We start from the raw sequence: 14,788 nt of genomic DNA, 5'->3' as shown, positions 1-14,788 counted from the left end.
CTCGCGTCGGGGCGGCGCGCGCGTCTGGTTCGCCAGACGGGCGCTCGAGGTGGCTGCCCAGAGAGTGGGAGGAGGCGAGGACGAGGGGTCGGTGGTGGCGGTCGAGCGTAGTGCGGTGGGCGCTAGAACTCGGGGCGCTCACCACAGACTCGTGGCGCTCGACGCCTGTAGCGTTGAGCGCGTCGCGCGTCGCGTCGAGCAGGCTGCTCGTCGTGGCGCGCACGGCGTTCGACGACGAATATATATATTTTGTGTCGCGGCTCATCTCTGAACACGCGACGAGCGTATCTACACGCGTGGGCTCGTTCCCACTGCACACAGTACTACTGTAGTACTGTGTGCCTATGCCCTCCCGGGTGCTGATACGAGTCAGCTCCTGGCGCTGCTCGTTCAATCCAGGCACGAGCTCGACTACGGCTACGTTGTCGAGCTCGGCGCGCTCACCACTCCTCAGAGTGGTGCCGAGCTTCATCGGCTGGGTCGAAGCAGGTGGAGAGTCGGTCTCCGGGCGGTTTTGAGCGGGCTCGACATTGGGCTCGAGCCGCTCAGTGCGCGGTGCCTGTTCGACCTCACGGTCGGACGGCGCCTGCTCTGTGAGGGCTCCGGCTGAGTCCTCGCGGTGATAAGACTCAGTCCGGGTGGTCTTCGTGCGAGAAGACCGACTGCGGCTGCTGGCCTCGGACAGAGCGGCGTCGACCGTTGCCAGCAGTTCGGCCTCGAGTTGCTTGGATTCCTCGAGGGCTTTGTTGATCCGCTCTTGACTTGCGGCGAGCTTTGCTCGGACTTCCGCACGCAACGCCTTCAGCTTGCTGCGGGTTCCACTGTGGGACCCGCGGCTGCCTCGCGAAGGTGCGGACGGGGTGTTGGTCGACTCGGACATCTTGTCGAGTTGTCGAGTTGGCCAGAGGATGATCAAAGTAGCATAGAGTTTGTTGATGTCGAATTTCGAGGTTCGAGAGTTTGTTGCCTAGAGTAGATAGTCCCCAGAGAGATAGAAGCTTTTCTGGAGCGCAAAAAAGTGTAAGGCGCCTTACTCGTCGTGCCTCGTATGCGCTGCACCCAGTCTCTATTCAAGAGGTACTGTCTACAGATTGCATACAAAGGCGGTGACGAGGTAAAAGGCTGAGGTCTCGTAGGTGCACAGGCGTGCCATACGAGCCCTCAGGCAAACAATGACAAACATACAAGACGAGACATACCGTAACGGGAATATCCGTTACACACTTGCACGATCTCTCGCTCTCGCCTACGTCTCGACACTCAACCCGGCCAGCCCCCGGCACGCCCGTCACAGTTTGGCAAGACCACCCCTAACTACGCTAGTAGTCTCCGTTGGGCTGTCCAAGTGCCAGCTCATCATTTTTATTGGTATCCCTCCGCTACTTCTAGTCTATCCGAGCTCGTAAGGGCTATACTACTACTTAACCTATTATGGATAGCTTCAATCCAGGTCAGGATTTCGACGGCTGGGGCAACGACGGCCAGCAGGACGCCCAAGCTCCAGCACCGCAGCCTACCCCGGCTCCCGAGGACCCAGCCCAGGCGTTCTACCGAGCGCTTGAGGCTCTCGGGCGGCACGCCGAACAGCTCTCGAACAACCAAGCGCAAATGGGCAATGCGTTCCTCACGATGACCCAGCGCGTCGAGGCTCTCACCGTCGCGGCCACGTCACCTCAGCCCGTCAACGTCACCGTGTCCTCGCAAGGCAACAGCGGTGGTGGAGGCTCTGGTCCCAACGTCAAGACGCGCGCGCCGCGCATGTTCTCAGGTAAGTCCGACCATGTCCTTCCGTTTCTGCGCGAACTCCGCGCGACGTTCGAGCTCCAGAACGTCGTGGACAGCTATAGGTGTGCGCTTATGCTGTCCATGTACCTTGAGGATGGTTCACCCCTCTATTGGTACAACGACGTCGAGCGCACGCAACCTGAGTTGCTGCGTGACTGGTCGCGTTTCGAAGACGCGTTTAAGAAGCGCTTCGAGGACGCTAACCAGGTCAATAAGGCCTACCGCGAGCTGCAGAAGCTCCGGCAGACTGGCTCCGCGGCGAATTTCGCTTCCCGCTTCAAGGAGCTCCTCGCCTATGTCGACGTGTCCGACTACATGCAGATCGCCATGTTCGACCAGGGTCTTAAGCCCGCTGTTAAGCAGGCCCTGGTCACTGTGTCCCGCCCTGATAGTCTTGAGGCGTGGACTAAGATTGTCATTGATGCTGACAACAAGATCCATGATCTTGATGTCGAGACCAGGGAGTATAACAAGAGAGCTGCCGGAAAGCACCCACTTCCGAGGCAGCATGCTTCCTCGTCGTCAGCACCAGCATCGTCGTCCGCTCCGGCGCCCGTTGCGCCTGCGAGCACGCCGTCGAACAATGATGTTGTTCCGATGGAAATCGACGCCATTCGACGCGGCCCGCTAACCCCAGCCGAGAAGGAGTATCGCCGCAAGAATGGCCTCTGCTTCTACTGCGGCAAGGGTAAGCACACCATCTCCGAGTGTCTTAACATGTCGGAGAAGGCCAAGAAGCAGGCTAAGGCTGCTCCCTCTGCGGGAAAAGCCTAGCCGGAGATCCTTCACCCGTCCCGGGGCCTCCGGCATCTTCAGGGACTCAGGCTCCCGTCGCCGCGGGTGCCCCAACGCACGTCCGTTCGGTGAACGGCGTGTGGATACCCAAGCCTGCTTGTTCACCCGTTTTCCAACTCTCATCACATGTTCATGCTAACCCGCGGTCCTCGGACCACTTCTTCGTCTCGGTTTCTCTCTCATTTCCTGATCGCAAGCCAGTTCGCACGTACGCGCTTGTTGATAGCGGTGCGACTGGCTCATGCATTTCTCTCGACTTCGCAAACCGTCACGCTCTCCCGCGTCGTCTCAAAGACGTGCCGATACCTATTACGGCGGTAGATGATCGACCGATCGCGTCTGGCCTGATCACCCACGACGTCGTAACGTCGTTGTCTGTTCAAAAACATTCTGAAGCAATTTCTCTTGGGCTTGTTTCTGTTCCGTTTCCTGTAATTCTTGGTCTCGACTGGCTGCAACGCCACAATCCAGCGATTGATTGGGCCCGGCAGCGACTTGCTTTGTCATGCTGTGGTGCCAACCCATCATACCCTGTCTCTGCACTCGGAAAAGGCTTCGGTCTTGCCCGAGTAGACACTTCTGTGTCTTCGCTTCATATGTGCTCCACTACGACTGTCGGTCTAGGCCTCGGTCTTAACGGCAGGATGGTAGTTCCTGCTTGTACCGACAGCATTGTCCGCTCAGACAGAGCCCAGTGCAACCCGTCTGTGCACGGTGTGTCGTACCTGAACGCCTCGACTGCATCGTCGTTGGCTCCATCCCTTTCGAGTCCGTCTCGCTCCCCCATTTTGTCTCCAGCATCTGGAATTGGCTCCGGTCAAACCAGTGTGCTCTCGTCTGTCTGGAATGCTGTTTCTGCTTTGCCTTCAGCTCCTGACTCTACGCCCACTCCTTCACTTGACATCTCCTTCATTAACTCTATGCGTTTCCGCAAGCATGCTCGACACAACGAGACAGCCTTGCTTTGGTATCACCCCAAGGGTACTCCAGGGTATCAGCTCGCATCTATGCAGCTCGATGCTCAGCCCGACCCGTCTTCGGCTACTCTGCCCCTGGATTCTGTTCCTCCCGAGCCCCCGCCTGACTCGGCAGCACCTGACGACTTCCTGCAGTCGGTGCCCGAGAAATATCACGATTTTGCGAAGGTGTTCTCACCAGTTGAGGTGGAGAACTTGCCACCTCATCGCCCTGGCTTTGATGCATCTATCGAGCTAGAGGAGGGGAAAACACCGCCCTTTGGGCCGATGTATCACCTGTCGCAACATGAGCGCCAAGTGCTCTTCGATTACATCGAGACTAACCTCAAAAAAGGATTCATTCGCAGGTCTACTTCTTCGGCTGCATCGCCGATCCTCTTTGTACGGAAGAAGACTGGCGAGCTACGTCTCTGCGTAGACTATCGCGGTCTCAATTCCATTACGAAGAAAAACCGGTATCCGCTCCCACTCATGGACGATCTGCTTGATCGAGTCCAGGGATGCAAGGTCTTCACGGTCTTGGACCTGAAGAATGCTTTCAACCTCATCCGCATTCACGAGGGTGACGAGTGGAAGACCGCTTTCCGCACGCACCTCGGACTCTTCGAGTACACAGTCATGCCATTTGGTCTCACTAACGCACCCGGTATTTTTCAAGGTTTCATCCAGGACACCCTCCGCGACCTCCTCGACGTCGTGTGTGTTGTGTACATCGACGACATCCTGATCTTCTCCAAGAACCAGGAAGAGCACGACCATCACGTCCGGATGGTTCTCGAGCGTCTCGAGGGCGCTGGGCTCTTCGCTAACGCGAAGAAATGCGAGTTCGACCGGTCTGAAGTCGAATACCTCGGCTTTCGGCTGGGCTCGGATGGCATCAAGATGAGCCCCAGCAAACTCTCAACAATCGCGGACTGGCCTGCTCCGCAATCGGTCAAGGACATCCAGTCCTTCCTCGGGTTTACAAACTTCTACCGACGTTTTATTGACCACTACGCCGAGACGGTCCTCCCGCTCAACGCGCTCACGCGCAAGGACCGTAAAGGCGAGCCATTTGTGCTCACACCCGACGCCGCCGACGCCTTTCAGCGGCTGAAGCGCGTCTTCACCTCGGCTCCCGTTCTCCGTCACTACGATCCGTCTCTCCCGTGTACCTTGGCTACTGACGCTTCCGATTTTGCTATGTCAGGTATCCTGCACCAGCCGGACGCTCAAGGGTTCCTACACCCAGTGGTGTACTTCTCTCGCAAGCTCTCCCCGGCAGAGATCAATTACGATGTGCACGACAAAGAACTTCTCGCCATTGTCGAGTCGTTCCGGGACATGCGCGCGTGGCTCATAGGCACCGCTGAACCCGTTGCCGTTGTCTCCGACCACAAGAACTTGGTATATTTTATGTCTTCTCGCATTCTAAATCGACGTCAGGCGCGTTGGTCAATGTTCTTGTCGGAATTTAACTTCCGACTGGACTATGCGCCTGGGATTAAAAACCCCGCGGATGCTCCTTCGCGACGTCCCGAGAGAGGGGGATGACGTCCTCCGCCTCCAGGAAAAAATTCTACTCACACCTTTGCACACAGAGCGTATATTTCCGGATCAAGCATCAGCGTCGGACGCTCCACGTCCACAGCAAGTCTCAGCGCTGACAACGCTCGCTCTCGACAACTCAGAGCAGCTCAGTCGGTACCAAGCTGCCATCCGCAATGATACCGAGTGGCGCGAAGCGATCTCTCGTGGCGACACGGGCTTTGCGCTGGAAGGCAATCTCGTTATCCACAAAGGTTCACTCTTCATACCCTCATCCATGCGTGCTGACATTCTCTATTCCCGTCATGACTCGCTCGTTTCAGGTCACCCCGGGCGAGCGCGCACGCTGGCGCTTGTTCGGCGTGATTTCTCGTGGCCAGGCATGCAGACGTATGTTCGCCGCTATGTTCAAGCGTGCGATATCTGTAGCCGCATCAAGACGCCACATCACAAGCCATACGGCTTGCTCCGCCCCTTGGAGATCCCTGACAGGCCGTGGAAGTCCATATCTATGGATTTCATTGTGAAGCTTCCACGCTCTCACGGCTACGACTCGATCTGGGTCGTTTGCGACCGCCTTACCCGCGCTGCACACTTCATCCCGTGCAACGAGACGCTAGACGCGCCGGGTTTGGCATGGTTGTTTCTCGACAGGATCTTCTGCTATCACGGTCTCCCCGAGACAATTGTCTCCGACCGCGGTTCCGTTTTCGTCTCACACTTTTGGAGAGAACTTACCACTATTTTGAAGGTTGATCACAGGACGTCAACGGCTTATCACCCGCAAACAGATGGACTGACCGAGCGTACCAACCAGACGCTCGAGACGTACCTCCGTGCGTACACATCGTATCAACAGGACGACTGGGTTGACTACCTGCCACTTGCCGAGTTTGCGTTCAACAACAACGTGAACGCGTCCACCAACCAATCTCCCTTCTTTGCCAACTATGGCTTTCACCCTTCCTTTGAACCCCAACTCTCCGAACGCACCACAGTTCCCGCCGCCACCGATCTTGCTCAGCGCTTGGAGCGTCTCCATGACGAGCTCCGCGCCGAGTTGAAGGAGGCTCAAGACCGCCAAGCTCGCGCATACAACGCGCATGTCCTCGATAGCCCGACGTACAAGCCGGACCAGCTCGTCTGGTTGCTGCGTCGTCATATCAAGTCCACCCGACCGTCAGACAAGCTTGACCATCGCCGTCTCGGCCCCTTCCCCGTCGATCGCGCCATCTCTAATTCTGCATACCAACTTCGCCTTCCCTCCTATCTTTCTCGCCTTCATCCAGTCTTCCACGTTTCCCTTCTCGAACCCTACTCCGATCCTTCTGAATTTCATTCCCATGCCGACCCCGATCCTCTCATTCTCGACAGCTCAAGTCTCGACGCTTTCCCCGACATCTCAGACATCCTCGACTCTCGCAAACTCGGCCAGCGCTACGAGTACCTCGTGCGCTGGAAGGGTCTCTCCCCCGACGAAGATTCATGGATCCCACTCACCGACATTCCCACCACTTCCAACGAGCACCTCGAACGTTTCCATCGCCGTCATCCTCGCGCCATTCGCCCTCATCGTCTTATACTCGACAAATCCGCTCCCATTCCTGTTGCTACTGATACATCCTTTGTTTCTGCCCCACAGGTCCCGTCCGCGCCCGCTCTCGAACCCGCTCCCGTGCCCGCCTCAAGCCCGTCGTCCGCATCCGCTCCCGTGCCCTCCGCTGCTCCTGCCGTGCCCTCCGCTGCTCCTGCTGTGCCTGCCGCTGCCCCGCGTCCTCCGAGTCCGCCGCCCACGCGCTCCGAGGATCCTCGTTGTTGGTATGTGCCGCCCACACAGACCACGACACGTTCCGGTCGTGTCTCGAGACCGCCGCAACGGCTTGACCTCTGAAGGTCGCGTCACCGCTTCCCCTTGAGGAGGAGGTGGTGTAACGGCCACACCGTTACACATGGACTCTTACCGGTGCGTTACAATGCGCCATGGTCTTGTACTGCGCGTTAGTATGCGCACGGACTCTCCACGGACTCTTGTACAGCGCGATACGATGTGCCACGGTCTACGTAGCCACAGTGTTCCCGCTTTCCCGATTTGGCATGTATCCTGGTTCCTGTTCGAGTCACTCATCGACTGTACCTGGCTCTCGGCGACATCAGGAAAAACCCATTTATCTTGGCAAGGCTTGACCAGGACAGGAATGTCTTATCGAGTCTTCCTGCCCTTGGACGGTGCTGCAAGGCATACAAGGGAACCTTCAGCACCCGTTTTTTGAAGGTGTACCCTTGAGGAGACGAGTATGCCTTGGCAAGGTTACTCTGTGTGCTGTTGGTATCGCCACTGATTACCAAGGACCCTTGTGCTTCTTTATTTCAAGATGCCCAAGGTACTCAAGTAGACATTGTGAACTGTATCGTTAAAAACTACGCCATACAGTATCTACCACAGGGTCTGGTACGAATATTTAGTGGCCCAATTGTTCAGCACAAACCTCGACGCTTTATCAAGTATGGTATGAGTGTTCCAATCCTCAGGTACACGTACAGAAGGCTGAGAAGCAGTGGGTCTTGAAAAATGGGGGATTAACTGGCAGGATTGGCGTATCATGCTCAAAGGTACAATATCGCAAGGTGGTGTACCATCTGTACGTAGAGGAGCTTTCCTCACATCGTACATCATGTGGATGGGATCAGCAGAGGGAGGAAGCTTGGCGTACCACTCCACGTACGCCAGAGGGCCCGCTGCAGCCCATTCCTGAGGTGCAGGCATGGACTCGTTTGTTCTGAACTGCTCTATCCTGTTGGGCAAACGAAATACGACTTTGAGGCGTCCGATACGTGTTCCTGTGTGAGCGTAGTACCCAGCTGAGCATAATTGAAGCAGTAAACATACAGAATTACGTACCTTGAAGACCTGTAGCCTCTGCCTCCTCGCCCTGCAGGACAACAACGGTATCAAACCTGCCAGGCTGCTCACCACTGGCAGGGCGTGCCTTGACTGCATCACGCTCTGGTTTGCTGTCGCTGAGGGGGATTGTGGTAAACTTGAACCCATGGAAGACATCTAGACGTGAAAATGGGAGGTACGACGATGCGGCTTCTACTTCTCTGTTAGTGAGCGGGCGTCCAAGTTTGAGGCGATAGATATACTGGCGAAGGGCCTTGGAAAATCCGGGAGCTTGATGCTTTGCGCCAATAGAGTTGAGGGACTGCTGCGTCACTGAGGGATGCTTCGCCAGCACAATCCCAGCCCTGGGACAGTGCTGACCGTTCTCAGAGGCCCCATCCACATGAGCATCTCCTTCCTCCTCCACAAGCCTCTCACGAAGAGTCTCGTATGTTGCGATCTTTTCCTGGCGTTGGAGCCACTTCACCATTTGGGGGCGGGCATCACGGTGGTTGGACGCACGCCAGGCCTTTTTGGCACAGTCGATATGCAGGTGTTCGAACATTTCTGTGTTGTAGTTGTCAGTGGTGCCAAGAGAGCGAATAGAGTCGACGTAGTGGAGGAGAGAGTGGAATTTTGGTATGTTCATATGTTCACGTATCCCAAGTGTCACAAGGACAGCCTTGTTCTTGTGGAATAACTTGAGGGCGTCCTCCATGTAGGATAGGGTAGTGTCATCATGGGTGGGATACTGAGCCAGGTAGATGAAGTCTAGCAAAGCTCGGAATGTGAGCATGACGGCGTTAGGGATGCAGCCCACCAGACAGCCTAGGAGGATACGGGCCATGTCTTTACGCTCACTGCCAGAAACCTGAGATAAGGCCGATATGCCCTTCTTGAAATGGCGTGTTCCAAACGCTGGCGGGAGACAACGGATCCTAAGGTCCAGCTCCTCCTCATCCAAGAGATCCTCACACCACTCCACAAGGTGCTTGAAGACGCCTTGGTAAAGTTGGTGCAAGACGTCGGGGGTAACTGCGTGGTGGATGTCGGTATACGGAAGATCCTTCCAGAACGGCTTGACCACGTAACCAGAGACATTGAATTCTTTGCAGGCCTTATAGAACGTTGTGCTTCCCTTTCTTCCCTTGGTTTTGGCCTTCTCGAGTACGTCAAGGGTCCATATTTGGCGCCTAGGTGTCTTGGAAGAGGCGTCTTCAAGCTGAGACTCTGGGCACTGGCATACGGCACAGGTTCCGTACTTGGAGCAGGTCACCAGACACTGCTCTGGATAGTCTGCAACGTACGCCGCTAGGACTGGGTACACCCTTCGAACCTTTCCATCCCCCCCAGTGACGTCAAGGCCTGTCTTTCCTGCCTCAATGAGAGGCTCGACGATCATCCTGACGGAGGCGTGGAACAGCTGCTGCATCATGGCGCGCTGCTTTGCTTCAGAGAGGCCGGTAGAGTCGACTTTGTCGACAGAGAGGTAGCCTATGAGAATGCAGGCATGTTCTGAGGGTTTACGCCGAAGGGCCTTAGGTATATTCCCCAGCGTCATGTACACTGGATAGGCGGCCTTGTTGCCTGAGAACTGGGTAAATTGAGTTTTGTCGGTGGAGATAATGACCGGTGCTAGGGAAGCACCGTCAGGAAGCAGGCTCTGAGCAGACGTTCAGATCTCTCAACCTCTCAGCAAATATACACTTATGCCACTCACCTGGACGGCGTGCCACCACCTTCCAGTCCACATCTCAGAGTAAATACGGTTTTTCTTTGAGCGGTCCGTAAAGATACGGCGTGGACGGTATACTATCTTGTCGGCGTGTGCAGGGTTGCCAAGCAAGGCCTTGATAGCCATGATAATGTCACGAATCTGCACAAGATGTCGTTCGCCTGGGTGGTCCTTAAAGGTGAGCCATTGCTCAGTCCAGGTTGCTCTTTCAGGTATGGAGTCGACCTTTTGCAGTAGGGCACGCATGTTGTGATATGACAACCCTAATCTGTCTCGCAACTGTGCCCTTGTCAGTGATTGGACCCTTCTCCGAACATACCATACGTACCCCAGGTATGTTGAGCAATTCATCTACTGAGCCTTGACTCACACCCGACTTGACGCACCAAGCCGCCAGCTGCCAGTCCATCTCCGATTCAAATGGCTCCCATAAAGAGCGGGTCTCATCTGTTGATGCATCAGTATGGGCTCGTGGAGAACAAGACGGTACTATCACCTGAGCCTCCTACGCCGTCCTTGCTGTTCCTCTCTGCAAAACGTCTCCTCCAAGCCTCCTTCATCGTCTGCCCTTCTCCATACTCCTTCCCTGCCTTCTCATCAACCACCTCAAAACGGCTGTCATCATCATCGTCCAGGGCTAGAGCAGTACGTCGTCTCAGGGCTCCTGACGTAGAGCTTTCAGCGCCTTCAGGATTGCCTTGGTGCCCTTGACTGGGCCCGGCTACAGGGACAAAGACCAGGTCCTCAAGAAGTTCTTCTTCTTCCTCTTCTTCCTCTTCTTCTCTATCATCGCCTTCGTCTTCGTTGCCGTTGTTTCCTGCACAATGAGTTGGCATTGAACTGCTCCAAGTGTACGCCAAGGAGTGGACCTTACCGTAAGAAGAGGAACTGCCAGATGCCTGAGGAAATGGGCTTCCTTGCCGACTGGGAGAGTGGGCGCTGCTGGAAATCCTTAAGACTGAAATATCAACAGGTCTAAATCCCACTGACCTAGTAAGCGGCTCAGGCGCGTAATCCTCCTCTTCTGAGGATGTTGCTGCAGCTAACGGCTGGAACACTGCCTTGAGCTTTCCCTTCTTATACCAGGCACACCTCTTGCTGCTGGATAAATGGGACATAAGACTTGGGACGGTTTCAAACCACTCGTCGCAAGCAGGGCAGAATTCACCCCCCAAGGGACAAAAGTGTTGCAAGTGTTTGCGTTTGCCCATGATCTGAAACCAGTCCCAGTCAGCAAGACCAACAGCTGGTGCCACACTTGAATGCGTACGTGTCCAGAGTACTGTGGTAGGCAAACACTGTAAAAATGCTGCGAAAGGAAAGTCCTTTGACAGCTGGTTACACAGCTAAATCGGGTGCGAGTGGTCCCTAGGCGTCTAGACTCAAACCTTGACAAGCTGATCCACGGCAGCCTGACCCGCCTTGGTACTCTTGCCTTCCTTCCTCTCACGCTTAACAGGACACCGGTTGCTCTTCATGATGATGTTCTCTGAAAGTATCTCATTCTACTGATTCTAGTACGTCTGATAACGAACACCACGTACACTCAACACCAATACACTTGGCTAAGTCTTCAAGGGTGAGCTTCTCCTAGCCAGGAAACATATGTCAATGACACGTTCATGTAGGACGCCATCTCTGCACAAAGATCTTGAGCTGTGTGCCTTCGTCATGTAGTGATATATTGGTCAGTTGTCCTCCTTGCGTTAGAGTAGAGCGTCCTTAGCTGAAGTTACTAAATTAGGCTCAACGCGGCATCCCGCATAGAGCCTAATTAGGTAACTCCAATGCTGGGCCTTCGTTTCATTCATTAGTGAGGACCCTGCAAGATAAGAGGCGGCGTTTTGCCAGCAGCAGATGAAGAAGCTAGGCACTTACCTCACGTTCAAAATGAGGAAGCTGCAAGTGGGAAGGAACACGTTGAGAGAGGAAGGTAACACGTCGCTAGAGAAGAAGCTAGGACACGCCTCCCAGTCACAGGATAGATATTAATGTCACTAGGACCCCAGTTACCTCAGTAAGATAACACGTCGTCTTTGGCAAGGTACCAACGCACTCACTATACCTTCAGTCATGTCTTCTCGACACTCTCCGTATTGTTCCCTCCATCGTGAACACTCTACCCTTGCAGTGCCAGGTAAGTGCCAATGAAAGATGGCGCTCTCAGATGTCGCTCTCAGATCTCATAGCCAACTTACCCATGTATAGACAGTCTCCGTCCAAGCAGCCCCTCTACAACGTCAGAGGCAGAGTCTGAACAATCCAGTGCAGGAAAGCTAGGTGAGCATACGCCATTGACAGATACCTACGTCACGTACTCAGTCACAAATATCGTAGATTCAGAGGACCCAGATACAAGCTTCAGTGTTGACGAAGGCCATACTGAAGGACGTTCCAACTGCTGCGGCCTGGAGGATAGGCTGAAGGAACTTGAGAGGTCGTGGCTGCTCCTCCCACACTCTGTCAAACTATTTGGGGACTGGCTAGAGGAACCTCAGTTTCCTTTGATACGCAAACAAGAACACCGTGTAAGCTCTTTTCTTCTGCTGTCCTGGGCAGTCTGAACGAACCTATGTGACCTTTGAGGTCGTGTGTGTCTCTGTCCAGGAGTGGAGCCAAATTGTTCATTTCATCGTTGAGAAACAACCGAAGGTTGTGCAATTTTTCAAGTGAGTAACAGACGTGTTCATGCTATTTTGTGGTGCTGAAGCCAAATATTAGATTTATTTGGGACGACATGACAGAGACGCTGGAGGTCCACGGAAATATAGGCGCAGTCCACCAGGAGGCAAGCTCAAGGCTGGGAAAAATATGCAAGATGAATACGGAGCTATTCGTCAATTATTTCCCAGAGCTGCCCAAGACAGACGGTGGAATCTCTGCATCTCACAACGAGTACGATCAAGAGTTAGACCAGGTGCCCATGCAGGAGATTTCTGAGCACGAAGGTTCAGCCAAGGCCAGCGCTATTGGCTGTAACTTCACAGTAGCCGACAATGTCGGTAGTTGCCAAGTGCGCCAACCTTTCCCTGCCTCTCCAACAGCAGATTCCAGAGTCGACATCGCACCCCTCTGGAGCATTGAGGTATCGGACAAGCAAACACGCAAAGACGTGTTTGCTAAAGTAAGTATTCGGGATATGTCTTAAGCTACGCTAACAGCTAACCCTCTTCGCAGACCCATGATGCATCACTCATCAAAGTTGGCGGGCAGTATAAGTATGGCCCCACGGTACACCTGGTCCTTGACGTGAACGAGGCCCCACGTGACATCAAGTCACACCCTGAAGTCGAGAAGATGGAACATATCAGGGCTCTTCAGGCCATCCCTCGTCCAGAACAGGATGACCCTACCGTCCTTGACCCTGGGTACGTTTATGATGGGAAGGTAGTCCAGGGTCGCATCACTTGCACTCTCTACGTCTTCTACGGGCACGCGGATTTGGAGCTCCTCAGGGAAGGCCTCCGACTCAATAAGCCAGAGGAATGGTACATTGAGCAAGGCATCGCAGCGGTGAGCTGGGATTGAACTTCTCTGCAGTAACACCGCATTGATTACAGGTCAGCATATCTTAACTGGCTGGCACAACGCCAAGCACCTAGAGGACAGGAGGCGCTTTGACAATGGCTGCTTCAGCAAAGCCGTTGTCGGTATGCGTCGTACAGTCTTAAATCAGGGAGCATACCTCTGGTTCAGGCATGACCCTAATGCCACTGAAGCAGCTGCCGCTGCATTCCTAGAAAGGCTCCAAGTGAAGGACAGCAAGACGCCTCTCCCTCGTGCATCCACCTCCTCCTCCACGTCTGCCGTCACTTCCTCTACTGCTGACGTAGCCAACAAGCTACTGGAAGCAGCAAGGAAGAAAGCAGAGGACGCACCTGTCCTTTCAAAGCTCGCTTGGATAGCTAGCAGTGTCGCCATAGCAGCCAGGCAGGCAGCTCAACAGGTCGTCGAGAACTCTAGTCAGGACTATCGTGCTGAACCTGGGGTTCAGTTTGGCGACAGCACTACTATTGATGGTTCTGTTCTCCATGACTGGGCAGCTGATGACGCCCTCAGCGACTACGAGCGGCGGACAAAACGGAACGAGAGAAAGCGCCGGCGTTCGGAGGATGAGAGGCAGGAGGGCAACGAACTAGACAAGGAAGCAGAGGGCGCAGAGGAGAACAGGAGAAAGCGCCTTGCTCAGCTGGTGCTGAACATACCGACCGCTGTACCTTGGGTGGGCACTCTGAGCGTCGCAGATCATAGGGAGAGGGAGGCGGATGAAGCAGAGACTGCCAAATGGGAAGAGGAGCGAGTGAAGAAAGCAGGGGACGGTGACCCTAGCGAGGACTATGCCCCTTGAGAGGCTGTCTCATCTACGTTCTTCTTTGTCTGTGCTTTTGGTCTTGCTTTGTGCCCCTTGCCATCTCCGTGTTGTTGTGGTTCTACGTCCCGGCTGCCCATCCTCACGAATTGTTGTGTTTTATCTTTGTACCACCACCTTTGTACTCTAGAATCTGACAGGTGCACAGGAAGGTCGTCAGTGAATGCTCCAACGTACGCCGTTAATAGGCATCAGTGAGCTCAGGAGATTTCAGTTCATCTCTGTAGTGTATGTACGTTTTACGTGGCAGGCCCATAGGTCACATGGAAAATGTTGAATGTTGTACCGTCCTGTACGCTCACAGTGACTCGCCTACTTCCCCGGCGGACTCTCGCCAACGGTGAACTGCAGGTACGGTACCACACATCTCGCACCCTCGTGTCGTCAACGCTGTGCGCAACATGCATTTATGTTACCGCGCCCCGATGCCCACGGTCTATTCGCGCTTGAGCAAGCTTGTGGTCACCGTGTTTGTCGTCCGCCCGCCCGCTCGCTCTCCTGCCCCTCATCCACTTGTTTGATTGTCAATTCACTTGCTTAACCTGAGGCTTTACTCACCCACTCACCGCTCGCCCTGCCGCCCACCCGCCTGTTCGTGAGCCTGCTCGCTCGCCCTCACACCCGCCAGCTCGCACCTCCTCCTCGTCATCCCTACGCCTGTGGCTCGCTCGTCGGCCGGGTCTCAGAACACATTGCAGGGTTTGATGTTACTCACTCAG

General features: G+C 54.8%; 1 protein-coding gene across 1 annotated transcript; it reads left to right on the top strand.

Annotated features, from left to right (window-relative positions):
• Positions 1-11,773: 11,773 nt before the first annotated feature.
• On the top strand, positions 11,774-14,048 carry B0H18DRAFT_1122709 (uncharacterized protein; the record flags this gene model as incomplete). Its single annotated transcript, XM_048034558.1, has 7 exons — positions 11,774-11,837; positions 11,909-11,980; positions 12,038-12,228; positions 12,287-12,369; positions 12,422-12,824; positions 12,878-13,213; positions 13,266-14,048. 7 exons carry the CDS (start codon positions 11,774-11,776, stop codon positions 14,046-14,048), a joined length of 1,932 nt encoding a protein of 643 aa, XP_047889257.1.
• Between the last annotated feature and the right edge of the window lie 740 nt (positions 14,049-14,788).

The sequence above is a fragment of the Fomitopsis serialis genome, assembly GCF_022376445.1.
Source record: "Fomitopsis serialis strain Sig1Antser10 chromosome Unknown B0H18scaffold_82, whole genome shotgun sequence".
Classification (NCBI taxonomy): domain Eukaryota; kingdom Fungi; phylum Basidiomycota; class Agaricomycetes; order Polyporales; family Fomitopsidaceae; genus Fomitopsis; species Fomitopsis serialis.
Note: the sequence above shows the minus strand (reverse complement) of the source record. Positions and strands in the feature narration are given on the sequence as shown.